The 24,064-nt window shown below is 35.6% G+C and overlaps 2 protein-coding genes across 3 annotated transcripts in view; one reads left to right on the forward strand and one right to left on the reverse strand.

Moving 5' to 3' along the window:
* The window catches only part of wake (ankyrin repeat and fibronectin type III domain containing protein wide awake), a 532,593-nt gene that overhangs the window by 241,999 nt on the left and 266,530 nt on the right, over positions 1 to 24,064 (forward strand). The window contains exon 1 of one of the 2 annotated variants that reach the window (XM_074139720.1): positions 8,326 to 8,701. The exons of the other annotated variant lie outside the window; for it this stretch is intronic. The gene's annotated coding sequence lies outside the window, so the exon portion shown is untranslated. Of the gene's footprint in view, positions 1 to 8,325; positions 8,702 to 24,064 lie in introns of those variants that run through there. 2 annotated transcript variants of the gene reach the window in all.
* LOC141460083 (defensin-like) lies at positions 21,606 to 22,222 on the reverse strand. Its single transcript, XM_074139753.1, has 2 exons — positions 22,063 to 22,222; positions 21,606 to 21,967 (listed from the first exon to the last, which is right to left on the reverse strand). The coding sequence occupies exons 1-2, from the start codon at positions 22,145 to 22,147 to the stop codon at positions 21,768 to 21,770; spliced, it is 285 nt and encodes a 94-aa protein (XP_073995854.1). The 5' UTR covers positions 22,148 to 22,222; the 3' UTR covers positions 21,606 to 21,767.

Here is a 24,064-nt window from a genome sequence, read left to right on the forward strand (position 1 = left end):
TGTTTTTTATTTTTTCGAAATATCCCGCCGTTAAAAAAAAAGTGGGTGGAACATATAACTCTGGTCACCCTGTATATGTAGTAAAAATTCCAAGTCTGTACAAAGTTTATCAATTTTTATTATTGTCTTTACCAGGAAGTTCAATCGCTTTTGGTCTCAAAGTATAGTTTATTGTCGTAATAAATGAATAAATATTACAATAGAAGAACGTCAGACATTACCTGAAGTATCTTTAAAGTATGATAATAAATACAAGAAATATAAGAGAATAGAAGTTTAGGAAATAGAATCAGCAGAAAAGAGGGAATATGATGGGATGAAGAAATAAAAACCCAGGTAGGTGGGGATAGGGAGAGAATGGCCCCATGTTTAGAGAGAGCCCGGGTCCGAGTGGGATTGCCCAAGGACTTCGGAGTGGGCCCACTCACTTATCATCTTCACGGCCAAGAGGCTCCTATACCAACCAACTGGGCTTATCCAACTTCCGCCATCCATCTTCCAATCGTACCTTACTTCCTCCTTACTTTTCATTTTAGTCTACTTCAATGGTTAAGGGAAAAACAAAAATATATATAGGTATTTACTTCAATAGTACGACATTTTTTTACTTTCTAGTAGAAGGAAATATTTGTAAAGGAAGTGCAAACAGTAAGGGGAAGTAATGTGATCGTGTTCAATTTTCTAAATTGAGTTCTCACCGGATATATCCTTTTTTTAAGATCCCCTGAACCGGAAATAATGTTATTTAGAGATTAGCATGGTGTTAGGGATGGAATTTGCTCTCTCAGTGGTTACCGATCGCAGGTTTCGAAACCAGCTGCTGATGACCCCTTGCATTTCCCAGCAGGAGCTTCTTACACTGTGATGGACATTGTTGTCTGTTAACTAAAGAGTATGTATTGTAGCTTAAATTTTGAAAACATGCTGCTTAAACATTATTATTCCCCATGGAACTTGTCAAGAACTTAGCGTTCAAAATTCCTATCCAAAAATTGGAAAATGGTACACTAAACTGAACGGATTTTCGTCACCATTTTTTTTTTTTTTTTGGAAAAAAGATTTTCACGGAAATGGCGTTCAACGATTTTCTTTTAAAGTTTATCAAGTCGTAAAACTGTTAATTATTAGACTTAAACTTTTCAACATATACTACAAAAAAAAGAAGCAACAATTAATAAAAGTCCTCGTAGGGGAAGTGGATAAGTCACTTCTTCAGGGAACTTGGCGTCCCTGCGGGTATCCCAGCCTAACAACATGAACATGAGCAATATATACTGTAACCAGTCCAAAGTACACATAGGGCACATAGTCATCTGTACAAGGTGGGGGCTTAGTAGCTCGGGGAACCGTTGTGCAGATTGGGTCAGGATGTGGAGGAAACGGCCTCTCACTGGCTGTTCTGATTGCGTTGCACGTCGAGCGGTTGCGCTATAAAACCATTGGATCTTTGAGACCAATAGAGATAGTAGCGCAAAAAGAACTAGTAGGGAAAGCCTTCAACCTCTTTAGTAGGGCAGGTTTCGTCTACTAGATCCAAAGGGGAGGGCACAATAAGCCTCTTTTGGCTGCCTTGAGCCATAGGTCCCACCCCGATAATCTAATCTAATCTAAAGTCCATAAATTTTGAAAATTTTGGTTAGTTCTCCATAGCTGGATAATAATGGTTGATTTATAAAAATCCATGCTTTCTGTGAACTGTTTGGTGAGCCTGATATTGTGTCTTGCATAAAAGTAGGAAGACTGCGATGGTTGGGACACATACACCGAATGGACGATATAAGGGCTCCAAAGAGAGCATTGTATGAGCAATTCTCGCGAGAGAAGGCCCCGAGGCAGAGATGGCTAAGGGACGTGGAGGGTGATATTGAGGCGATTGGCCTGCAAGGTTGGAGAACGGCTGCTACGTACCGTGAACGGTGGAAAGCTGTTGTGGCTGAGGTCCAGGTCCTTCATGGGCTGGGATGGCCAAGTAGTAGTAGTAGTATGCTTTCTGTACAAGATATAATGATGTCAACATTCATCAAAAATGATGAAGATATCTTCAACATTTTTCTTGAATCATTCTGGTGAATTTAAGAGCATCTCCTAGGAGACTTGATTACCTCTAAGATGCCAATTCAATGTAAAGATTGAACCCTGAAATTCTGCACTAACATAGAATATATATTGAGTTAGAATCTGGGCAGCTTTACTGCAATTGTTGTTCTTTTAAAATTCGTTATTCATGGCTATTCTCGGGGGAGAAGTTAGAGTAAAGTTCTCTCTAATGTTACAGTTCAGTATTATGTACGGTTTTACTAATTGTAAGAATTAAATTTGAATCGAATATTCTCAGTTTAAAGGCAATTTGTGAGTTAGAAACATTGAGGATGGGAGTGACTGGAAGTCGTGAGAGTGTTCGCATCAGATTTCTATATATTATTATAATTTAATATTTCCATTCAAAATTATTTCATTGTCGTAGTCGGCGCATTGCTCAGATTATTGCAATTTTATTCAGTAATAACAGAAAATGATTTACATAATTTAAATTCGTAAAGGTAATGACGCATAACTTGAAAAATGATTTAATTGAAATTATTGGCTAATTCTCATACAAATTAATTATAAATTAAATGAAGTCATGAATGTTCAGAATGTTTGCGGAGAAATGACGTCTTCAATCATGAATCTCCCCTTTTTCATCTCACTCTGAAACTAATTAAATGAATTGCAAAAATGACTCTTGCTTATATTGCATTAATGTCGTCAAATTTCTTCAGTAAGTTTTGAACAAACAAACGTCATTTACAACTTCATAGTATAACATTACGTTCTCCCTAGGTTTTTAACTTTCCATTATCGGGCACATTGCACTACGACCTTTGATTAAAACCATTAAGTACATCTCTAGTGCCCTGCAACATCTCAAGTGATAAAACAACTCCCAATAGGGATTCTAAGTTTGAGTAGGGAGAAGTGGAAGTCAACAGTTAGGGATAACTACTTCCTGTAGCGAACACATCGCTCTGTAAACTTTCTGCAGGTAGTCCGCTAGAGGGTACTTTCCCTTCAAGTTCCAGATATCTATCTCGAGGAATCATGGGGCACCGAGCATCCGGCGCCTCCCAACTCTTTTTAGATGATCTAATGATGACGTTCTCAGATAATAAAAATAAAATTATATAAGCGTGAGACCTTCTAAAAAGAGAGAGGAGCCAGCAGCCATTGATAATCTTTCTGGCGAGCCTTTCCTAGATATTCTAAAACACCCTTTAAGTCTGGAGATAAACCTTAGTCTCCTAGAAACCTGCAGGAAACAGGAGAAACCGTCAGAAGACCATTTTCCTACAGCTTTAACGCACATACTCCCTAAAGTGAGGGTTTATCCTGCTCCAACAGCCGATAAAAGAAAGCATCTTCAACAGCAAAAAACTCCTTACTCTAAAAAAGGGTGCCCAATTCTTGGAAGGTTAGTTAAACCTGCACCATCAAGTTGCACAGCACGCAGGACGCCTTGGACTCTTCTATCCTCCTGAATATTTTACCCAGATGTTCTGAGGATGACTTCCTTTGCCTATGTTATAGCAAGATGAAGATGTGTGGAATTTGAGTATTACCCCAATCCTGGCAATAGGGCACGTTCTTATACCAAATCTCTTTTCATCTACTCCTAGGAGCAGTGATTAAGGAGATATCAATCTCAGTTTGATGCCGTCAAATTTTCGTTCTTAAATCGTATTCGCAGCCATATTTTAAGTTTCATTGGCTAATTTGAACTCATATTCATTTAAAATTGAAAATGGTTTAACATTACTTGAACTGGTTTAAAGCTGGCCGATTGCCCTGTAACATCAAAGAAATAAAGCTTTCATTGTATCCGCTTCATGTCTAGCAGACAACTGGGATTGGCTCAATCTTAAGAAAGACCGCAATAAGACGATAACAAAAGGAGTAATTTGCTAAAAAAAAAGAGGAAGTTTAAAACAAAGTGTTTTACGAAGTATCATAAAAGACGGAGAACAATGTCTTGTGTTGAGATAGTTCAGGTATAGACAGACAGACAGAACTACATTTTTTGTGACCTTTTTAAACAACTTTTATTGTTCCTTGCTACTTCTTGTCTCCTTTTTCATGTATTTTTATTATTTCGCCGCCATGACATTAAGTTGGGGGAAGAAAATTTGTTATTACTTCTTTGGGTTTTCTCTCTCTCTCTCTCTTCTTCTTCTTTTTATGTTTCCCTATGAATAATGGCTTCTTTTTTTTGTAGTAAAAACACGTTTTAAACATTTTATTACAATGTGTTTATTTATTCTATCCAAGGGTTGGCATTTGACATTGAAATGATACTACAAAGGTCGTTCCTGTTATCCTACAGGATTAGATTGGCGAGAAATGAAGGTGTTTGGGTTTTGTGGGAAGTCAATCGTGTTAATCATGTAAAGGAGAGGAGTCAGGATACTTCCTTTGGGGAGCCGCCTGTCTGGGTAGGGATATATATATATATATCAATAAAGGAGAAAAAGGGATTCGTTGTACTTCCATAGAGTGATCAGCAAGGTATGATTTGAGGATCAAAGTCATAAGTCCACCCTATCCAGTATGGTTAAAACCATACTGGATAGGGTGGACGAAAGAAGGCTGTTTTGGTTTGGACATGTCCTTCGCATGAGCGATACGCGCCTCCCAAAAAAGACTCTCTGATGGCAACCTGCTGGTTGCAAGACAAAGAAGTGGAAGGCCTATGAATAGCTGGCTCGCGCAGGTAAAGGAACTAATGATAGCGCGAGGTCTATGCGAAAGCGATGCTCAGGATAGAGAAGGACGGATACTTGGCGCAAGGAACCCTGGATAGGGAAACACATTGAAAGAAGAAGAAGAAGAAGTCATAAGTGGAAGGAATGGTGCCAATTTGGGTTTCTACAGCCGACCTAGGTGCTAAATCCAATCAAATTCTTGAGAGTTGCCTCCGGACAAGGAAGGTTACCATGGTGACTACACCATTTGGAGCTTGATAAAGTGATAAAGGTGGTCTAGAATCGTCTAGCTAACAAGATTTGGAGGCGGCAAAAAAAAAAAATCAAAATAATCGTCCTGTCAAAAAATACAGGTAAATAAAATTTTGGGAGCGTATCAACCGCAAAGCTCATCGATGCCCGTCTTAATCCAACCTATAGCGCTTTCTAGCTTGGAGTAGCATGTATTATCCTGCATGATTTTCACCCACGCATCCTTGCCCAGCAAGAATGAATGGGTAAACCAATAAAACAAGAGAGAAAGTGTAAAAACACGTTGAAAAGCAGCAACCACCTTGAAAGGTTTTCTCCCTTCAGAGGACAGAGAGAGACTCATAAACCGAAAGCCGCCTCCAGCTCATCACTTATGTATGCCCCCACTCAATGACACCCCCCCCCATAGCGGGGAAGTAGCTGTAAAATGGAGGCAAAATATTGAATACAATAATTCTAACTATTTTTTGTTTATTTTTTCCTTTGTGAACATTCTCAGACTTTTAGACATTTTCCCAAGAATATATTTCTTAAATTGTATTCAAATGTATTCTTAAATTGTGAATAAAGCTAAAGAAAACAGAATAAAAAAGAAGGTAAAAGAAATTATGATACGAACTCCACATAACATACTGCTTCTTATCAAACACAAGAGAATGGAAGAATGCATAATTAGAGGAGACTAAGGAGACTAGAGATAAATGAATTGGAATTAGTAATGTGAAAATGAGAATTATAACTTCTAAAATGTATGGAAATTGAAACATTAAAATAATTATATTTTAAATTAAGAAATGATAAAATCACAAATGTTAATAAACAAAAAATTAAAATAATAATTCTTTAAGAGTAAAAAAAATGGTAATTATTAATTAAAATAATAGCTATTTAATTGCAGAATTTCTTTTTATATTATTGCAATGTATTTAACTGTCTTTGACCCCTATTAGCCAAATATAGGCTCATTAGTAATTCTGGAACTCCAGCAAAATCCAATTCTGCACAAAACCTAGAGCAAGCCGGACGTTCACAGCTAAGAAATCTGGTGTGATTCCTCGCATAACTACTATTCTCAGGATTCGAACTCACAAATTGTCTTTAAACTTTGCAGGTTTAGGTTAGTGGCTCGCTAAGATGTGTTGGGTTTGATTTCCGGTCTTGAAAGCATGATTTTTCAATAAAACTTGGTTTAATAATTAGCTTGCATGTAGGGGAAATTTTTTTATTAGTAACGTTCACCAAGAAAAATACATATATAGGCACTTTTGGGATAGAGATGGGGAAGCTTCGCTTTCAGAGTGTAAACATGACAATTGAAAGCTTGTCAAGAGGTTATAGGCAAGACCTGCAAAGCTGAGGTGTATTGCGGTACTAGTCTAGCCCTTGGATTTTATTTAATGTTTAATATGAGTTTACAGTAAAGTATGTGTTAGGTGGTTACAGGCTAGACCCGCAAAGCTAAGATGTATTGTTGGTTAGTAGATTCGATTCCCCTGGTCTAGGTCTTATATTCCATTGAATGGTTAATATGAGAAATTTATAGTAGAGTATGTTAGGTGGTTATAGGCTAGACCCGCAAAGCTAAGATGTATTGTTGGTTAGTAGATTCGATTCCCCTGGTCTAGGTCTTATATTCCATTGAATGGTTAATATGAGAAATTTATAGTAAAGTATGTTAGGTGGTTATAGGCTAGACCCGCAAAGCTCAGATGTATTGTTGGTTAGTGGATTCGATTGCCGGTTTAGGTCTTGGAGTTTATTTAATGTTTAATATAAGAATTTAATAGAAAAGTAAGTTTGTTAGTCGCCTTTGTCTTCTACTGCCTAATTTGCTTGTTGGATGTACAAGCTATCCTAAAATAAAGAGGCATAATAAGATAGTATAACAATATAAAATTTTATACTAATCAACTATCTTTCTAACATTGTAATTTAAAGAAAAAAAAAATGCATCATTTAAATTACGTTGTGAGCAAATCGAGCCAATATTCATACTAGGTAGATATTTGTAATTAGTTTTTTATTTTTCTTAAAATAAAAGCTGATCTTGTAATTGCGTTATGAGTTAATATTTTAAAATAAAATTATAATAATAAAATAACCTTCGTATAACCTAAACAAGTGTAGGTTATATAACTATTAATCCTAACAATATCACAATCAGAATTGATTAAAATGAAAATAATAAAAAAATATACTAGGTAATTAAAACTGCCCAATAGATTACGTGTTCGCATAGTGTTTAAGTATAATACAATTCAAGGTTAGAATTGACTGTCATTATTTCGTGTTTACAAGGACGGATTGGTATTAATCAATTTGTTGTGTTTGATATATATTTATATATTTATCACATCAATCAATCAAATATTAGCAGTTTTTAAATCAGGTGAGCATAATTCCAGAGCAGATTGATTGGTTGGATTTTGTTTTTTGACCAAAATGAATATCCATAATAGTATTTCCAGGGAGGAAAAAACTGATTTCCGGTCAAGTTGTAGATAGGTGTTTGCGAGAAAAACTTGAAATATGGAAAAATCTATTCAGTAAAGACGTCGCATATAGCAGCTTTTCCGTTTTTAAGTTTAGGTATATAAGTAAAACATGTTTTCGAATTCTGTTGACTTACGAACGGTTATTTTCGGTTCTGCTCTATACTATATTTTAATTTTTTTTTTGTTTTGTTTACATCATAGTAGGCGCCGAGATAGCCGAGCGGTTAGAAGCGAGACCCGCAATGCTAAGATGCATTGCTGGTTTAGTGGGTTCGATCCCTGGTCTAAAGGCCTTACATTTTATTTAACGGTATATGAGAAATTTATAGTAAAGTATGTTTGGCGGTTATAGGCTAGACCCGCAATGCTAAGATGTATTGTTGGTTAGTGGATTCGATTCCCGGGTCTAGGTCTTGGATTTTATTTAATGGTTAATAAAAGAAATTTACAGTAAAGTACGTATGTTTGCTAGTCGCCTCCGTCCACGGCACCTAATTTGGTAGTTGGACGTAAAGCTCGCCTGAAAAAAATAGGTTTTACTTTACTTCATAGTAAAAATCGAAAACTTTAATAAATAGATCGTGAGATTGGTACAGTTGTTCAGAGAAGTGTAAAAGCTTACTTTGTAGAGCGAGAATATAAACAAAACACGCGCTTGCCGCGACTTTAACTCCCATAGAACGAGCGACAGAGATAACTATATGAAGGTGAGTCTGTCCGGGGACTCGAGGTAAGAAATAAATAATAATAAAAAGGAAAAAAAAAGGATCAACTAAGGAGTTGAAGTGGGAGGGAGTTAAAACCGTTAGAGACTAGTAGAGGTAGCACTGTTTTGTCATCAGTGAACAGTCTAAGGTACGCCTTCGATTTATAATAATGCAGCTAATTTTATTCTCTGATTTATTTATTCTCTGTTTTCATCTAGTTTATCAGTTCGCTTTCTTGTTATCAGTTTCATAGTGGTGAATTTTTTCTTACTGTTTCTTTTTATTTTAATTGATAATTCTGTGATTAAGTTCTCCTCCATTTTATTGTCGCGTTCTTTTATGTTTGTATTGTTTGTTTATCTTTCGTTCTTTAAAAAAAAGTGAATACCAGCTTTTGTGGGAAAATTTAATCCAAAGTGTAATGGTGATAAAGTGCCACTGAAATTGGTCTTTTTCCAAACTTTTATCTGGAATTATTGATTAATAAACTGCAGTAAACGCTCCAAAGGTTTGTATTAAGTCAAATAAAAGATTGTTAGGTTAGCAAATAAATGCTAATTGATAAGATATAAGCAAAATAGATTCTGTAGAGGGAGTAGATTAGATAAAATTAGATCGGAAAGGGTTAGCCCTTACAAGCAGAAAACTCTCCCTTTTTTTGCCAGGTTGAGCGTAGGCCCGTGCAACAGCCACTGAATCATTTTAGAGATCACTCTGCACTAGAGTTAGACGCTCAAACAATAGCAGACAATCCCCCCTCAGACAAGAATGCTGAACTCCAGCAAGCTCTTCGTGACATCAATGATCATCTGCAAGAATAAATCATTGCTCTCTAAAAGATCTATTGTGGCTCCCTAAGGTGTACACTCTTTGTTCTTCAGAAAAAAGGCGCCTTTTATAATTATTGTGGAGCTAAGAAGTTTGGGTACACTAATTTTGCAAATTGTTGCCCTATATTATGTAGCTTCTTTTGCAGACTCTCTGAGAGTTGAGTGAATGCTGCAGGTGGTCCGGCAGCTGGGATCCCACAGTAAAAAAAGCCGGCTTATTTATTTAGCTGCTCCTCCCAAGATAGTTGTAAACAACTTACCCAACACTTCAGTCGAGCTTATCAGGATGCTATAAAAGTATTTTCTTAGTAAGTCGTTTCTCCCTTATCTTATGGAATACGATGAGAAAGTGGGCTATAAAATGTTGATTTTTCTAAGAATTGTTATCTTCATTCATTGTCAGTGGATGTGTGTCCAGTTCGTTGTAGTGTTCGAAAACAAAGAGTTTTTTTTTTACGTGATAGCAGCTCTAATTTTCTTTTCTTTTAATACATTTTCTTGTTTTCCGCCCAAAGGAGGAAGTTATAGCAAACTGCAGATATCCTATTTTTTGTATTATCACCGGAAGTATTCATTTTGAGGTCTCTGAAATAGTCTACTGTGAAAAATCCCACGATTTCCTTGACGTTCTAAATTTTATATTCAAAGTACACATTTCTTTTTGCCTCAGAATAGCCTGCGAACGTCTCGCACGAAATAGTGCGAGTATTTTGCCAATTATTCCCATTGAATCGTGTCCAAAGAGGAAATAGATTATATGTAAGCTTTTCCAAATACGAATTAATAGAAGTAGTGTTTTGATAATATTACGGCTATATCAAGTTAAGTGTGGTAGCGCCAGCATATTGTTTTCACAAGTACGAGTACACTACCACAAAGCAATACAAACCCAATAGAATGGCTTTAAATAGAATTGCCTATCCAGCGGGAGGCGCAGTTATATAATGGTTTAAACGGAAATTCCGGTTTTATATGCAAACAAATGTTTTTTTTTGCAGCAATTGAGATCTATATACCGGAAGTCCCTTGAGTACGAAACAAATTAATGGTACTTTGAGTGTGTGTGTAAGAGAGACAGAAAGTGGGCGAGCGAACCAAATCTGCCAGAAAAGGAAAAATCACAGGTTACTTATTGATTTTTCTACCAGAGAAAACCCTAACTGTGTCATAGTAATCAAAAAAACTCTTTGAACGGAAGTAATACTTTTCTAACTTTCGTGTTTACAGTACCACGCAATGTGGATCAGTAACTTTTATTTAAAATGTTTTCTTTTTCTGCTATCATTAGAGACAACACTGTCTATCATCGGACAGGAAGTTCCTCCCCTAGTAAGAGAACATTTTAAGGGACCACAGCCTAACCTGGATTCAAACCTGGGGATCTTCCCCTTGGTTAAATCCATTACGCTTAACACTGGATTACCAGATTTGTTTTGTATCGAGGTTACTTCATTTTTTTTTTTTTTTTTTTTTTTTTTTACTGAATAAAACAATCGATTCTACAACGAAAGGAAGCCGACTAATTCCTTTAAAGGAAAAAAATGTCCATAAATATTTAAAGCGTTATTAAAATTCCAAGTTCGTAACCTGTAATTTATATGCGCATGGTACCTATCTGTGTATTTGATGACGTGATTCTTTCCTGTCAATAAACGATCAATCGATATAAACCTTTCGATTTTTAGCCTTGTTGGTTGGTTTGATGGGAATAGATGGGGAACTTTTTTGTATCGTTTCTTTAATATTAATCAAAAGTTTGCAATTATTTGTTTCATTGAGGTTAATTGATACGTAACATTGAATAATTATGGAGTTACAAGTTTTAAATAAAATGAAAATTTAGAAAATTGGGGGCGAAAATTCACGTAATTATTTAGCTTGTAAAAACACAACCCCCCCCCCCAAAAAGAAGAACATTCAGGAAAATGGAATTCCCATTTTTAACTCTGTATTTTTAGAAAATCATATAACTCTTAAAAGTATAATACCTAAGAAACAGCACCGTACATAGTAAAAAGAAGTGAAGTAAAGTAAAGCAATCGCCTACTTTTTCAGGCGGGGCTTAACGTCCATCTACCTAATTAGAGGTCGTCGACTAGCAAACAAACGTTACTATAAATTTCTCATATTAGCCATTAAATAAAATCCACGTCCTAGACCAGGGAATCGAATCCACTAATCAACAATACATCTTAGCTTTGCAGGTCTAGCCTATAACCGCCTAACATACTTTACTATAAATTTCTCATATTAACCATTAAATAAAATCCACGTCCTAGACCAGGGAATCGAATCCACTAACCAACAATACATCTTAGCTTTGCGGGTCTAGCATTTAACCGCCTAACATACTTTACTGTAAATTTCTCATATTAACCATTAAATAAAATCCAAGGTCTAAGACCGGAAATCGAACCCACTAACCAACAATACATCTTAGCTTTGCGGGTCTAGCCTATAACCGCCTAACATACTTTACTGTAAATTTCTCATATTAACCATTAAATGAAATGGTTAAGGCCTAGACTGAGGAATCGAATCCACTAACCAACAATACATATTAACTTCGCAGGTCTCGCCTCTAACCGCTCGGTTACCGTGGCGCCGGACCGTACATAGTACTGAAATAGTATTTAGAACAGCCTAGCCTGCGCCCTTACTGTCCTACACAAGGCCCTTTAATGGGATTTCCCTGGGGGAAGAAAAACGTTTCCAATGATCGTCCTGTAGAATGATCGTCTAAACTGTGTTTGCATTAAATATTATTTTAAAAAAAACACACACAGTTTTCTTTTGTGGGAAACTTTAAATAAGTGAAAAATCTATTTTTTTTAAAAAATGGTACTTCTTGTCGAGGCATTTCCAGTCTAATAAACTTCCTTTTTTTGATTTAATAGACGTATTATTATACCTAAGTTAGGTCCTGGTGGAAAGGCAGGCTTTACAACCTTAAATAATTACGTAATTCAGTTTGTTGTATTATATTATCGAAAAGTATATTGTATACTCAAGATACCAGAGACGGATAAATGCAAGGAGTACCAAGTACTTAAATGCATGACCCCCCCAAGAGAGTAATAATTAATCAAACCTGAACTGATAAAAAGCTCTGTACCTAAGCTAAACTACCTGAATACCTAAATGATACAAATTTTAATTTTCTACATTTATTATATTTATTCATTATATTACGATATATTATTATATATTACGATGGATACATAAGGAAACTTATAAGTACTGACAAATCATTAAGTAAAATACCTTTTTTCCAGTTAAAGATAACCTCAAAACTTATGAGAAACTGCAGATATCCTATTTTTTGTATTATCACCGGAAGTATTCATTTTGAGGTCTCTAAAATAGTCCACTGTGAAAAATCTCACGACTTCCTTGACGTTCTAAATTTGAGAGAACTAAAAATTGAAAATTAGCACGATTATAGTAGTTTTTCTCTTACCGCGGTCAGAGAAAAACAGAAATAAGAAAATAAAAAATACAATTAGATATTAAAGTATACTATAATCTTGAACGTTTAGTGGCCTGGGTCGAAGTCAGGCCGATCGTCTTCGCCGTTGGAAACCGGTTCTGGACGACGTTACTCCTGAGTCAATATATTATTCCAACTGGTTTTTTTTTCTTTTTTGTCTAAGTTTTGAAATAATGCCACTCTGCTCTCACAAATACATTATTATTTATGTATTTATTTTTATGTATTTATTAATTTGTTATATTATAATAATTAACTGCAATTATTTTATTATTTCCGCGTATTGTCAGTAAAAATTGTATTATTTAACTACTACTTAATTGCTATGTAAAAGGAATTACGCGTGCGTTTTTTTGGGAATTCGGCTTTACACCGGAAGTACACGTTTAAGGTTGGTAAGCACATTCGACTTTTATTATTCTTTACGTTTGCTTCATACTTCGACTTTTTTTTAGATCTTAATAGAATTTTCGAAAGAAAAGCGGCAGTTTCATCAGAGAAAGAGCGAAAGTAACTAGCTCCCTTTAAGGAAGGCGTGAGCGAGAGCAAATAATGGATTACAACCCGTATATGGGGTATTCCTTGGATCATTATAGATCTATCGCCGCCAATATTTTTTGGCTTCTTTCCTTTTTCAAGTCATCCAGTCTCAAAGGCCTTCCTATATTTTTCAACTCCTTAAGTTTAAATCCTCCATCCATTCCCGTAATACCAGATCTCGCTCATCCGATCTCTATATTCACTCTCACCGTACCTCATCCTTTGACAAGTCCTTCCTGATACGTGCTACCTCTCTCTGGAACTCCTTGCCATCATCTGTCCGCCATGCTCCTACCCTATCCATCTTTAAATCCCGTCTATTCAGTTATCTCCTTTCTATCCAGCTTCCTCCGAAATTTTAATTCCTTTAATTTATTTCCTTAATTTCTGCTGTTATTTTTATTTTCACTTTTTGTAAATACTTACGTATATTTTCTGTTTAATCACAGGCCAAACTGTTAAGGCCTCTATTTGTACCTGTATTTATTCTTAGGGGTCAATTGTCCCAGGATAATAAATTTATTTTCTATTCTATTCTATTCTATAGATGCTGTAACATCTGGTGTCAATCATTACAACCCACTGAGATATGTAACATATCCCTGGCCCAGTACATTTCGCTTAAATCCTCATCATACAAACTAAAGCTCCCAATCATAACGACAATCACCTAGGGTATTGGGCAGTATATAACATAAGCTAGCCATTATGGCGACCATAATTACTTAGCTTTCCCTGCTGCATACATGGGGTTCGTATATATCTAAACTATCTTCATACAATAATTGCCCTGTTCCATTTCTATTTTGCTCGCTATACATTGTACACAGTTACAATATAAATATGTAAGGTATACGATATACCTGTTGTTGCACTTGTCAAAAACTAATATTGCTGCACTTAGTACCTGTACGTAATTACAAAAAGAATTACTAACATCATTTCCGCTGGAAATCTTTTTTAAAAAACTGAATAACATTCTCTACAAAAAGTACGTTTCCGGTTCTGGACTAAAACCCTTAATACTGGATGCCGTTCGTTGCTAGTACCTATGCAACAAAAATAGAGCCGCAATAAGGTTTTTTTTTCAAACCGGAAGTAACTGTACTGGATATATTTTTTAGTTAGTCTCAAAAATAACTACTTTAAAAAAAAAAAAAACTAGCTAGTTTCTCATACCTAAATCTATAAGTTTTACGTGAAATAATTTTTCATGCAAATTTATTGAGGAAAGCAGTCAGGCTTTCCTCTAAAGTGCTATTATTGTTTATAGTACTAACTTACCACCTTTTTTGATGGAATTTAACTGACCGGAAGTGCCGATTTAAAAAAAGGCTTCTACAATTTTATTTAAACTATTGTACGAGTGATTTCAATTCCAAAAAAAATCGTACAACTACCGGTACTTCTGTGGTGAAAGGGACATTGGCACATTTCGCCTGAAGTTATAAGAATTGAATAATGATTCAAAAACTTTCGAAGCTTAAAAAAAATATTAATGAGTTCGAAACTTGAGAATAGGAATTGAAAGGAAGTCGTGTGAGTGAGAACAAAAAAGTTTTTTATTTTATTTTTTTAATCAATACTCTTTTAACGTAGCCCCAAAATTTAAAAATTTAAAAAATTGCCCGGCAAGTTTTTACTCAGAGCGGGAGTTGCCCGCGGGAGTGAAAGTAAAGGCAGTGTTGCCCTTGATACAGTTTCGCCGAAGATGATAACAATCTGAAAAAAAAAAAATTAATATTTTTGGGGGTGGGGGGCCCAACGAAACAGGTTTTATTATTTTATTTTTGATTTAACTTTCCAAAACACTTTGTTTACGTATAGAAAATTGGTGGGAACATAATTATTAACTAATGACGTCATCCAATATTCGGATATTTGTAAATATTTATGCTGGTTATTTAATAGATTAATTGTAACGAAATTTGAAACAATTTAGTATTACGTAACTTAAAGTCCCTGAATACTACGTTTAAGTTCTAGTAGTGTTAATTGATAAGTTTGTGTAGTTAAGCTCAAAGTATCAATTACTTTTACAGTTGCTAATGTTGTTAGGCTGGGATACAGCTACAGATTCCAAAAACTGTTTTGTTTAGTAGCAATTCCATTTCTCCCTACCGGGATAATACTGGCAACAAGAATGCGTGATTTGTGTTATAACTTGGTTAAAAGGATATCTCAGAAATTAAAAAAGATAAAGTATTGGGAGTTTCAAACTTGGTGTGATTCCCGGTTAGACTTGACACTTCCGCCGCTTATCGTCTTTTAGCTAGCGCGGTTTTTCTGGAACACAGTTCCAACCATTTACTTTCAAACTTCTAAGTATTTAAGTACATACTTTATGTGGCTACTTACTTTTTTCTTGGCCCAGTGTTCGCACTATCCGTCAGATTACTCTTTGCCTCCAATCATTCCTGTCTGGCCAGTCACCCTCTAGCTCTCTGCTCCTCCTCTCCATTGCTCACTTCCTTATTCCTGTATCCGTAAAGCATCCTTGCTCTCTTCTGCTGAAGTGTCCATATCTTGGTCAGTTCCTTCTTAGCCACTCCACACAGCTTCCTTTACTTCCCTCTCCTTGTAACTTTAACCATACTAGTCTTTTATCAGTAATCTTCTTCAGTATTCCATTTCCACAACTTCAACTTCTTGCACACAGTGTTAATCCATATTTCTGCGCGCGAGGATATCTTTGGCGATAGAATACAGAATTCTTCTCTTATACTCCTTAGATTAGGTCTTATTCTTCAACTCTTGGTGAACATCCTCAGCTCTTTTTCTTCGCATTCCCTTGCTTCTTCCAAATGTAAAGGATAGCCTCTTTTCTGCTCGATGAATGGATTTTCATCTTCCTCTGTAATTATTCCTCATTCCCTAAATGATGTAAAAGACTCCCTCAGCCTCCTCTTTATCATTTCCAGTTTCTTAGCTCTTCGTTTCCTTCAACACCAGCACATTTGAATCTCTTTTACTAACTATCTTTTCTTTGATTCTCCAAACACATTTCTAAGTTCTAAAAGTTAGTGTCCTTCATCGTATTCCTTAAAAGTTTTCCATTAAATAATCCAGTATTCCTTTTTTATGACCTCCTTTTTTTTCCTTATCTCAGAGGGAAGAGCTCGCCTATCGTGGAACCTCAGAAATACCCCAGGAGTGATGTATTCTCTTAATTTGTAACAGAAGTCACTCCCTAGATGGGTTGCCTTCGTCATCATGGCAAAAAGAGGCTCCAGGGCGCAGTTTAACGTCATACCCGGGACGATCTTCAAGAATAAGATCTGTAATTTCGGCCATTTTTCTTAGAAAAATTTATTTGATTTTGGGGGAGATTTCTCAAATTAATGGATACCTAGAAAATTAACACTTTAGTACCAAATATATTTACGTACGTTTCTATAACCTAAACTTCATTAAGTTAAAGTTTTGATAGAATAAATTTTCTCTTTATAGGAGCCTCTAATGGCTCATACAATCTGTAAAGAAATTTTAAGGCAATTTGAAAAGGAAAAATTTCAAACGTATTAAATTTTACATTTTATCAAGTTAGTGATTCGAAACACAGCATTGCTAATAAAGAGATGTTTACTCTAACAGTCCTCCAAAAAAAATGGTACAAATACCAAGGCTCAGTACCCGATTTGAATCCAATAGAACACATCTGGCTTCATTTAAAAGTTCAGTTGTGGAAAAGACCAATTAAAAAGAATTTAACTATAAAAACTGCTATCAAAGATCTTTTTTGTAAAAATAACCACCACTTTTACCAATAAATCTGATCAATCAATCAATGCCTAACCGTTTAAAAAGTGCATCCCCATGCCAAAGAAGAATGGGATGCAATTATTGAAACACTTTGCACCAATAAAAAGATAGATTTGTCCAGTTATTTTAGGTGTGACCATGACCATAAAAATGTTTATTCTTCTGTCTTTTAAAAATTTCAGCTCAATTTATAGAAAGTAAAAGTAATCGCCTATTTTTTCAGGCGGGGCTTAACCTCCAACTACAATTAGGTGTCGGTGGACGGAGGCGACTAGCAAACTTACTTTACTGTAAATTTCTTTTATTAACCATTAAATAAAATCCAAGGCCTAGACCAGGGGAATCGAATCAACTAACCAACAATACATCTTAGCATTGCGGGTCTAGCCTATAACCGCCTAACATACTTTAATGTAAATTTCTTTTATTAACCATTAAATAAAATCCAAGGCCTAGACCAGGGGAATCGAATCTACTAACCAACAATACATCTTAGCATTGCAGGTCTAGCCTCTAACCGCCTAACATACGAGGGTCGTTTGAAAAGTCCGTGCAGAGTCAGAGAGATAGCACCACTGGCGCGTATCGAGGTTATGTTTAGTTAGTAGCATCTCTTGGAAGAACACACACCAAGTTTCAGCCAGATCGGTCTATTTCTTTGTGTTTAGCATTCATTTGAATCGAGGAAGTCGAGTGATTTTCAAAAAATGGACGAAAAAGAATTTCGTGTGTTGATTAAACACTACTTTATGAAAGGCAAAACGCCTCAGGAGACTAAAGAGAAGCTTGATAAACATTATGGTGACTCTGCACCTTCGATTAGAACAGTTTATAAGTGGTTTCAAAATTTTCGGAGTGGCCATATGGGCACAAGTGACGCTGAACGTTCTGGACGCCCTGTTGAGGTTACTACTCCAGAAATCATTGATAAAATCCATGATATGGTGATGGATGACAGAAGAGTGAAGGTGCGTGAGATTGCTAGTGCTGTGGGCATCTCGAATGAATGGGTACATAATATTTTGCATCAACATTTGGACATGACAAAGCTATCCGCAAGATGGGTGCTGCGATTGCTCACGCTTGACCAAAAACGAAATCGTGTGAAGTGTTGCAAGGACGGTTTGCAGCTGTTCCAGAAGAATCCGCAGGACTTTAAGCGTCGTTTCGTCACTGTGGATGAAACATGGATACATCACTACACTCCTGAGACCAAAGAACAATCTAAACAATGGGTTACCAAGGGGGAATCTGCGCCAAAAAAGGCGAAGACCGTTCCTTCGGCCGGAAAGATTATGGCGACTGTCTTTTGGGATTCTCAAGGAATAATCCTCATCGACTATCTGGAAAAGGGTAAAACTATTACAGGTGCATATTATTCATCGTTATTGGACCGTTTGAAAACCGAGCTGCAAGAAAAACGCCCACGATTGGCCCTCAAAAAAGTCCTTTTCCATCACGACAACGCACCAGCTCACACCTCAGCAGTTGTGGTCGCAAAATTAATGGAAATAGGGTTCCAACTCGTTTCACATCCCCCCTATTCTCCAGACTTGGCTCCCTCGGACTACTATTTGTCCCCCAATATGAAGAAATGGCTGGCGGGAAAAAGATTTTATTCAAACGAGAAGGTGATTGTAGAAACGAATGGCTATTTTTCAGACTTGGACAAATCCTATTATTCGGAAGGGATCAACAAACTAGAGCAGCGTTGGACGAAGTGTATAAGCCTAAAAGGAGACTATGTTGAAAAATAAAAAAGGTTTACCCCAAGAAATTAAGTAGTTTTTATTTTTGCTTTTCAAACGACCCTCGTACTTTACTGTAAATTTCTCATATTAACCATTAAATAAAATCCAAGATCTAAAACAGGGGAATCGAATCCACTAACCAACAAAACATCTTAGCATTGCGGGTCTAGCCTATAACCGCCTAACATACTTTACTGTAAATTTCTCATATTAACCATTAAATAAAATCCAAGACCTAGACCGGGGAAATCGAATCCACTAACCAACAATACATCTAAGCATTGCGGGTCTAGCCTATAACCGCCTAACATACTTTACTGTAAATTTCTCATATTAACCATTAAATAAAATCTAAGACCTAGACCAGAGGAATCGAATCCACTAACCAACAATACATCTAAGCTTTGCGGGTCTAGCCTATAACCGCCTAACATACTTTACTGTAAATTTCTCATTTTAACCATTAAATAAAATCCAAGACCTAGACCGGGGAAATCGAATCCACTAACCAACAATACATATTAGCTTCGTTGGTCAATTTATAGATAGATGTTGTTATTTTTATAAAAAATCTTTTTTTACCCTCAAATTTTAGTTATTATAACAGCCTTTTAGAAAACATAGAATAAATAATATCTATTTCTATTCTGATACAGTTCAAAGTTACAAAACAATTTGTAATATGACCTTAATGTAACCACTTATGTTGAAATCATATGTAACAGTGATACGATAAGCTTAACAATAACAGTGACAAATCATTGGCTTAAACTCTGAAATCTGATTGGAAGGTTTTAAGTCTTGAAAAGCCAGTCTCACATTATATGTTAAAAAGGTTTTGTCATGAATTTGCGCCCTTAACAGTGGTTGATAAAGTAGACAGATGTGTTACGTACAAAGAGGAGTTTATACTATGGTTACAATCAGATGATTGTTGCCTCATGCCTTTTTGATTGAGTTTTGATTATGAGGGTGGGTACAAAATTTGGTTTAAGTTTGGTGTCTCAGTTCTGTTATTAATTGAGATACAGATCCTCTGGCCGAAATATTGAATCTATTTCTTTCGTTTTTTGTTCTGTTATTGAGTTAGGGTTTTTTTTGGAGTTATAACCTGGTGGATGGATGGGCGTTTTAGCGTGTAATTGGTTCATGATGTAATTTCCTTTTTGTTATCTTTGTCCTGCTCTAAATGTTAGGGCATCTGTCCAGTATATAAGGTTAAACAGTCGTTGTTGTCTTCTTAATCTTCTGTTTTAAATTAGTCTGTTTCATGATTCCTACGTTTATTGCCTTTCTTTGGTTCTTCTGTTTTAAGTCCGCCATATACATGTGTATACATTTATATATTATACAAGACCAGAGGCATCCTTTTACAAATTTTAAACGACCATAGCCTTGACCAATGTTTTTGTTACATTTTACCATTCATCACTATATTTCACAGCTGATTTCATTAATCCAAAATTGTGACAAAAAAAAATCATTTTTTTTTTTGGCAACAAGAATTACGTGACTTTACACGTCCATGGGATGAATTCCATCAACCGTTTCCCATTACGTGACAAGTCACATTATCCTCAACCCACACCTGTCTGCCTCTTTTCTTCTTCATCATTAAAAGAACTACAGCAATTAAACTAGCTACATCTTTTTCTCACAATTAATAAAAATAAAATGAAGACATTTCACATTTATGCAAGTAGGTTGGCTGCACTTCTTGTATATAGTAAACTGTACACTATAATAAACAAGAATGAGAGTGAATTGAACCAGTTTTTTTCGTATTTAATACAGGGCTTATATTATGTATTATATATTTTATTTTACCTATCAATTATATATTTATATACAATTATATATAAAGTGAAATAAAGTAAAGTAACTGCCTATTTTCCCAGGTGGGCTTTACGTCCAGCTGTCAAATTAGGTGTCGTGGACGGAGGTGTGCAGTATAAGTACTTTACTATAAACTTTTCAAATTAACTATTAAATAAAATACAACGCCTAGACCGGGGGAATCGAATCCACTAACCAACAATAAATCCTAGCTTTGCGGGTCTAGCCTATAACCACCTAACATACTTTACTATAAATTTCTCATATTAACCATTAAATAAAATCCAAGACCTAGACTGAGGGATCGAATCCACTAAACCAGCAATACATCTTAGCTTTGCGGGTATAGTCTATAACTGTTCTTAGACCCAAAAATGTTACTAAAATATGGTTAGATCCTCAAAGCTGGGTAACACCACGCACGTTTATTGTTTCCCTGATCGGTTTCGGATTTTCAAATCCATCATTAGCTGCTGATTCATCAGGTTGCTGTTGAGATTTCGACTTCACTTACATTTCCTTCTCGCACTACACTTTAGCAAGAATATGAAATAAAAATATACCACATTTCTATTGATTGTTAAGTGGCTTACGATAAGGTGGACAGATTGCACCTGTACGAGGTGATAGAAGATCTTGGAATCCCTTGAAAAGTCATCTATCCAGTATAACTGCTGTGTATGGTAGATGACATGTCCAAGAAAATTGATTTTCAATTTAGTTGGGAAAAACAAAAAAGAATAAGTGGCCAAAACGAAATGGATCTACGAACAGTGAAAGTCAGCTGCAGGAATGGAAGCGCCACAATGGTGGCGATGAACAATAAGCAATGGGGAACTAGTTCCTGAAGGAGGCCAAGACTTCGAGCTGGGCTGTAACGCCCGGATATGTACACATGTATTTATTTAAAGAATCTCAAATGAGTGTACAATAATATCGATAACTTATCAGAATCGTGCATTGATAAGAATAGTTCAAGATGTTATCTTCTTAATAAAGATAGATGGCAAAATTTCAATAAATTTTTATGGTTAACCAATCAACGACGTCATATATTGAGGAATATTGTTAATGAAGTTTTTCTTATCAAAATAAAATAGAAAATTAAACTTTTCCTTACGATCGTAAGAAGTTTGGGAAGTCCCGTTCTTATTATTTTTATTCAACGGCTGTTCTAACAATAAAAGAAAGTTTTACACCTGATTTTTAATATCACGTAAATTTTATTTTCAAAATTTAATTACAAAATAATCATGTTACAAACAAATAATTGTAATAATGCTGCGGAGGTAAGAAATCTTCAATCTGTCGAAGTTCAATAACAAGAAACAAAAAATAACAAAATTAAGTTAGAAATTGTCCACTTCACTTCCTGCAATGGCAGATAGTTCCTTTACAATGGCCGCCTCTATTTCCTCTGAGTAGACAATGTGCGGCACAGCCTGCATGATTAGGTGTGACCCATTTAGAGGAGAAACTGAGCAGATCACAGGTGGCTCTCTTCAGACGGGCGACATGTTCTTCGGTTACTTCACCGGCTGGCTCCCATAGAGCATCGTCTAATTCTGGTCCAAGAAGTAACAAAAGGATTAGCTCCAGTATTTTGATGTTAATAAATAATTTAAAAGTAAAAAAAAAAGAAAAAATTCAAGATATTTACCTTGTTGAGTGTTCCATTCAGCTGGATGAGAGTGAACCAGGACGGCCACCAAGAACAGAGTAACCAAAGAGAGTATGCACTTCATGATGTCTGGTTGCGGTTGAGTGGAATATCCTAGGTACTGTGCTAGAGCAAGTTTTACTGTGACTGGACAAAACTCTGCCAGTACCTTTTATACCGGCTAGAAAGTAGATTCTGTACTTCACAGTATATCCTTCCAGCCAGGTTCAACCCTTTTCTGGGGGATTCCATACAACAAGGAAACTATAACCTCATGTTATTCACAGCTTCTTAGGGAGAATGACAAAAAACATTGTATTAATTTATTCGGAATTGACTGACGAATGTAATTCAATAACCTACAGAATATTGCACTGATTAGAATATATTGTGCAATTATCTATTCCAGAAAATTTGGTGTGAACACTGACTCGACTATCTGTTACTTTATTCTATTATTCTCAAGGGGCTAACTTAAATTTTTTTTAAACTTCGAACGTTTAGACCGTACTTTATTCTTACCAACGTTGTACTGTACTGAGATTGTTACTCCCCCTTAGGGGAACTGTTCTAAAAGTTTAGAAGTTTTCCTCAAACAATTATTAAAGTAAAATTTACAAAATTATGTGCATGTAATTTATCTATGCAGTTTAGAGAACAGCCTTAGGAGCCATTTTTGAAAAACTGAGCAATCTATTGCATAAAAAGGCACTTTCGGTTGCAAACTTTTTGTTAAATATGAGCTAGTCTAAAGCATCTAGGAGCTAATCTAAAGCATAAGGTTTCGCATTACTACGTTTCAAGATATTTCTCAAAATTGAAATATACCTACGATTAAAAGTTGGTTTATAGAATGTTCTAGAGATAATAGTTAACGAGATATTGAAGGTTAAATTTTGTAGGTTTTCAAATTCGTTCAAATTTCAAACGTTTATTTCTCTTTTCGTATTTATCACATTTCAATGATTTCTTTACCGAAATGTAGAGAAACGTTTGCTCTATAACTGGTATAAATTTCATTGTTTTAGTCCTAATAGTTGGTAAGATATAACATAGAAGGTTAAATTTTGGATGTTTTCAAATACTTTTAAATTTCAAATTTTTATATCTCACTTCGTATTGTTCAGAATTTAATGATTTCTTTACCCAATTGTAGATAAATGTTTACTCTATAACTGATATAAATCGCAATGTTTTAGTGATAATAGATATTGAGTGAAAGAAGATTAAAGTTTGGATGTCACGAATTCGTTCAAATTTCAAACGTTTTTATCAGATTTTAATGAATTTCTTACCGAATTGTTGAGAAAAGTTTGCTGTATAAGATCACAGTATTTTCGTTTTTTTAACTATAGAGAATTAATAGAGACAGAAAGTAATAAAGGAAAAATAAAAATTTAATATCCTATATTTCAAGGCATTTGGCGGAAATAAGGTATTTCTAGTCTTCTCGTGTCATCGTCAAAATTATGGGTTTCTACCATCACCACGAGTCCCATGTCTATCTCCCGTCTAAGGATAATCCTTAAGTCAGCTTCTTAGGAAAAACAATTAGAAGTAGATTGCGCTGGTGGTGAGGCCAGCAAGCAAGGTACATTATAGCAAAAGTGTGCCAGAATCCCCACATATATACTACTCACGTTTATTTACTGTTCTGGACTGACATAATCATCCCCCAGGCTGAAACCGGTTGTATAGAGTACTTCTTCAGCCAATAAATAATTCTATCCCCTCTCCACTTTATCTTCTTTTTCCTTCAGATATCCTACATCGTAATAAGGGGACCCCGTACCCACCTGCAAGCGCCACCGCAATCTACCAGCGTTATCTCCAAGCTAGCAAGTTTTACCCTTTTATTTTCTTCAGTCCTTCAGGCGATACGCTCTGCATAAATTCTCTCCCATTTCGCTCAATACCATTTATTTCCTTCCTCTGCTTTCATTGCTGCTTCACCCGCGTTCTCTTCCGTTTGTTGCTACCCCCCCCCCCCCATTTCTATCTG

The sequence above is a fragment of the Rhodnius prolixus genome, unplaced genomic scaffold (genome assembly GCF_049639745.1).
Source record: "Rhodnius prolixus isolate KJV_2025 unplaced genomic scaffold, Rpr scaffold_6, whole genome shotgun sequence".
Taxonomy (NCBI): domain Eukaryota; kingdom Metazoa; phylum Arthropoda; class Insecta; order Hemiptera; family Reduviidae; genus Rhodnius; species Rhodnius prolixus.

What these genes read in the sequence shown, in the direction of transcription:
- LOC141460083 (XM_074139753.1), bottom strand. Translation starts at nt 22,147, where the DNA reads ATGAAGTGCATACTCTCTTTGGTTACTCTGTTCTTGGTGGCCGTCCTG. An exon ending in TGAATGGAACACTCAACAAG is followed by an intron (nt 21,968 to 22,062) that starts GTAAATATCTTG and finishes TTCTTGGACCAG; the next exon opens with AATTAGACGATGCTCTATGG.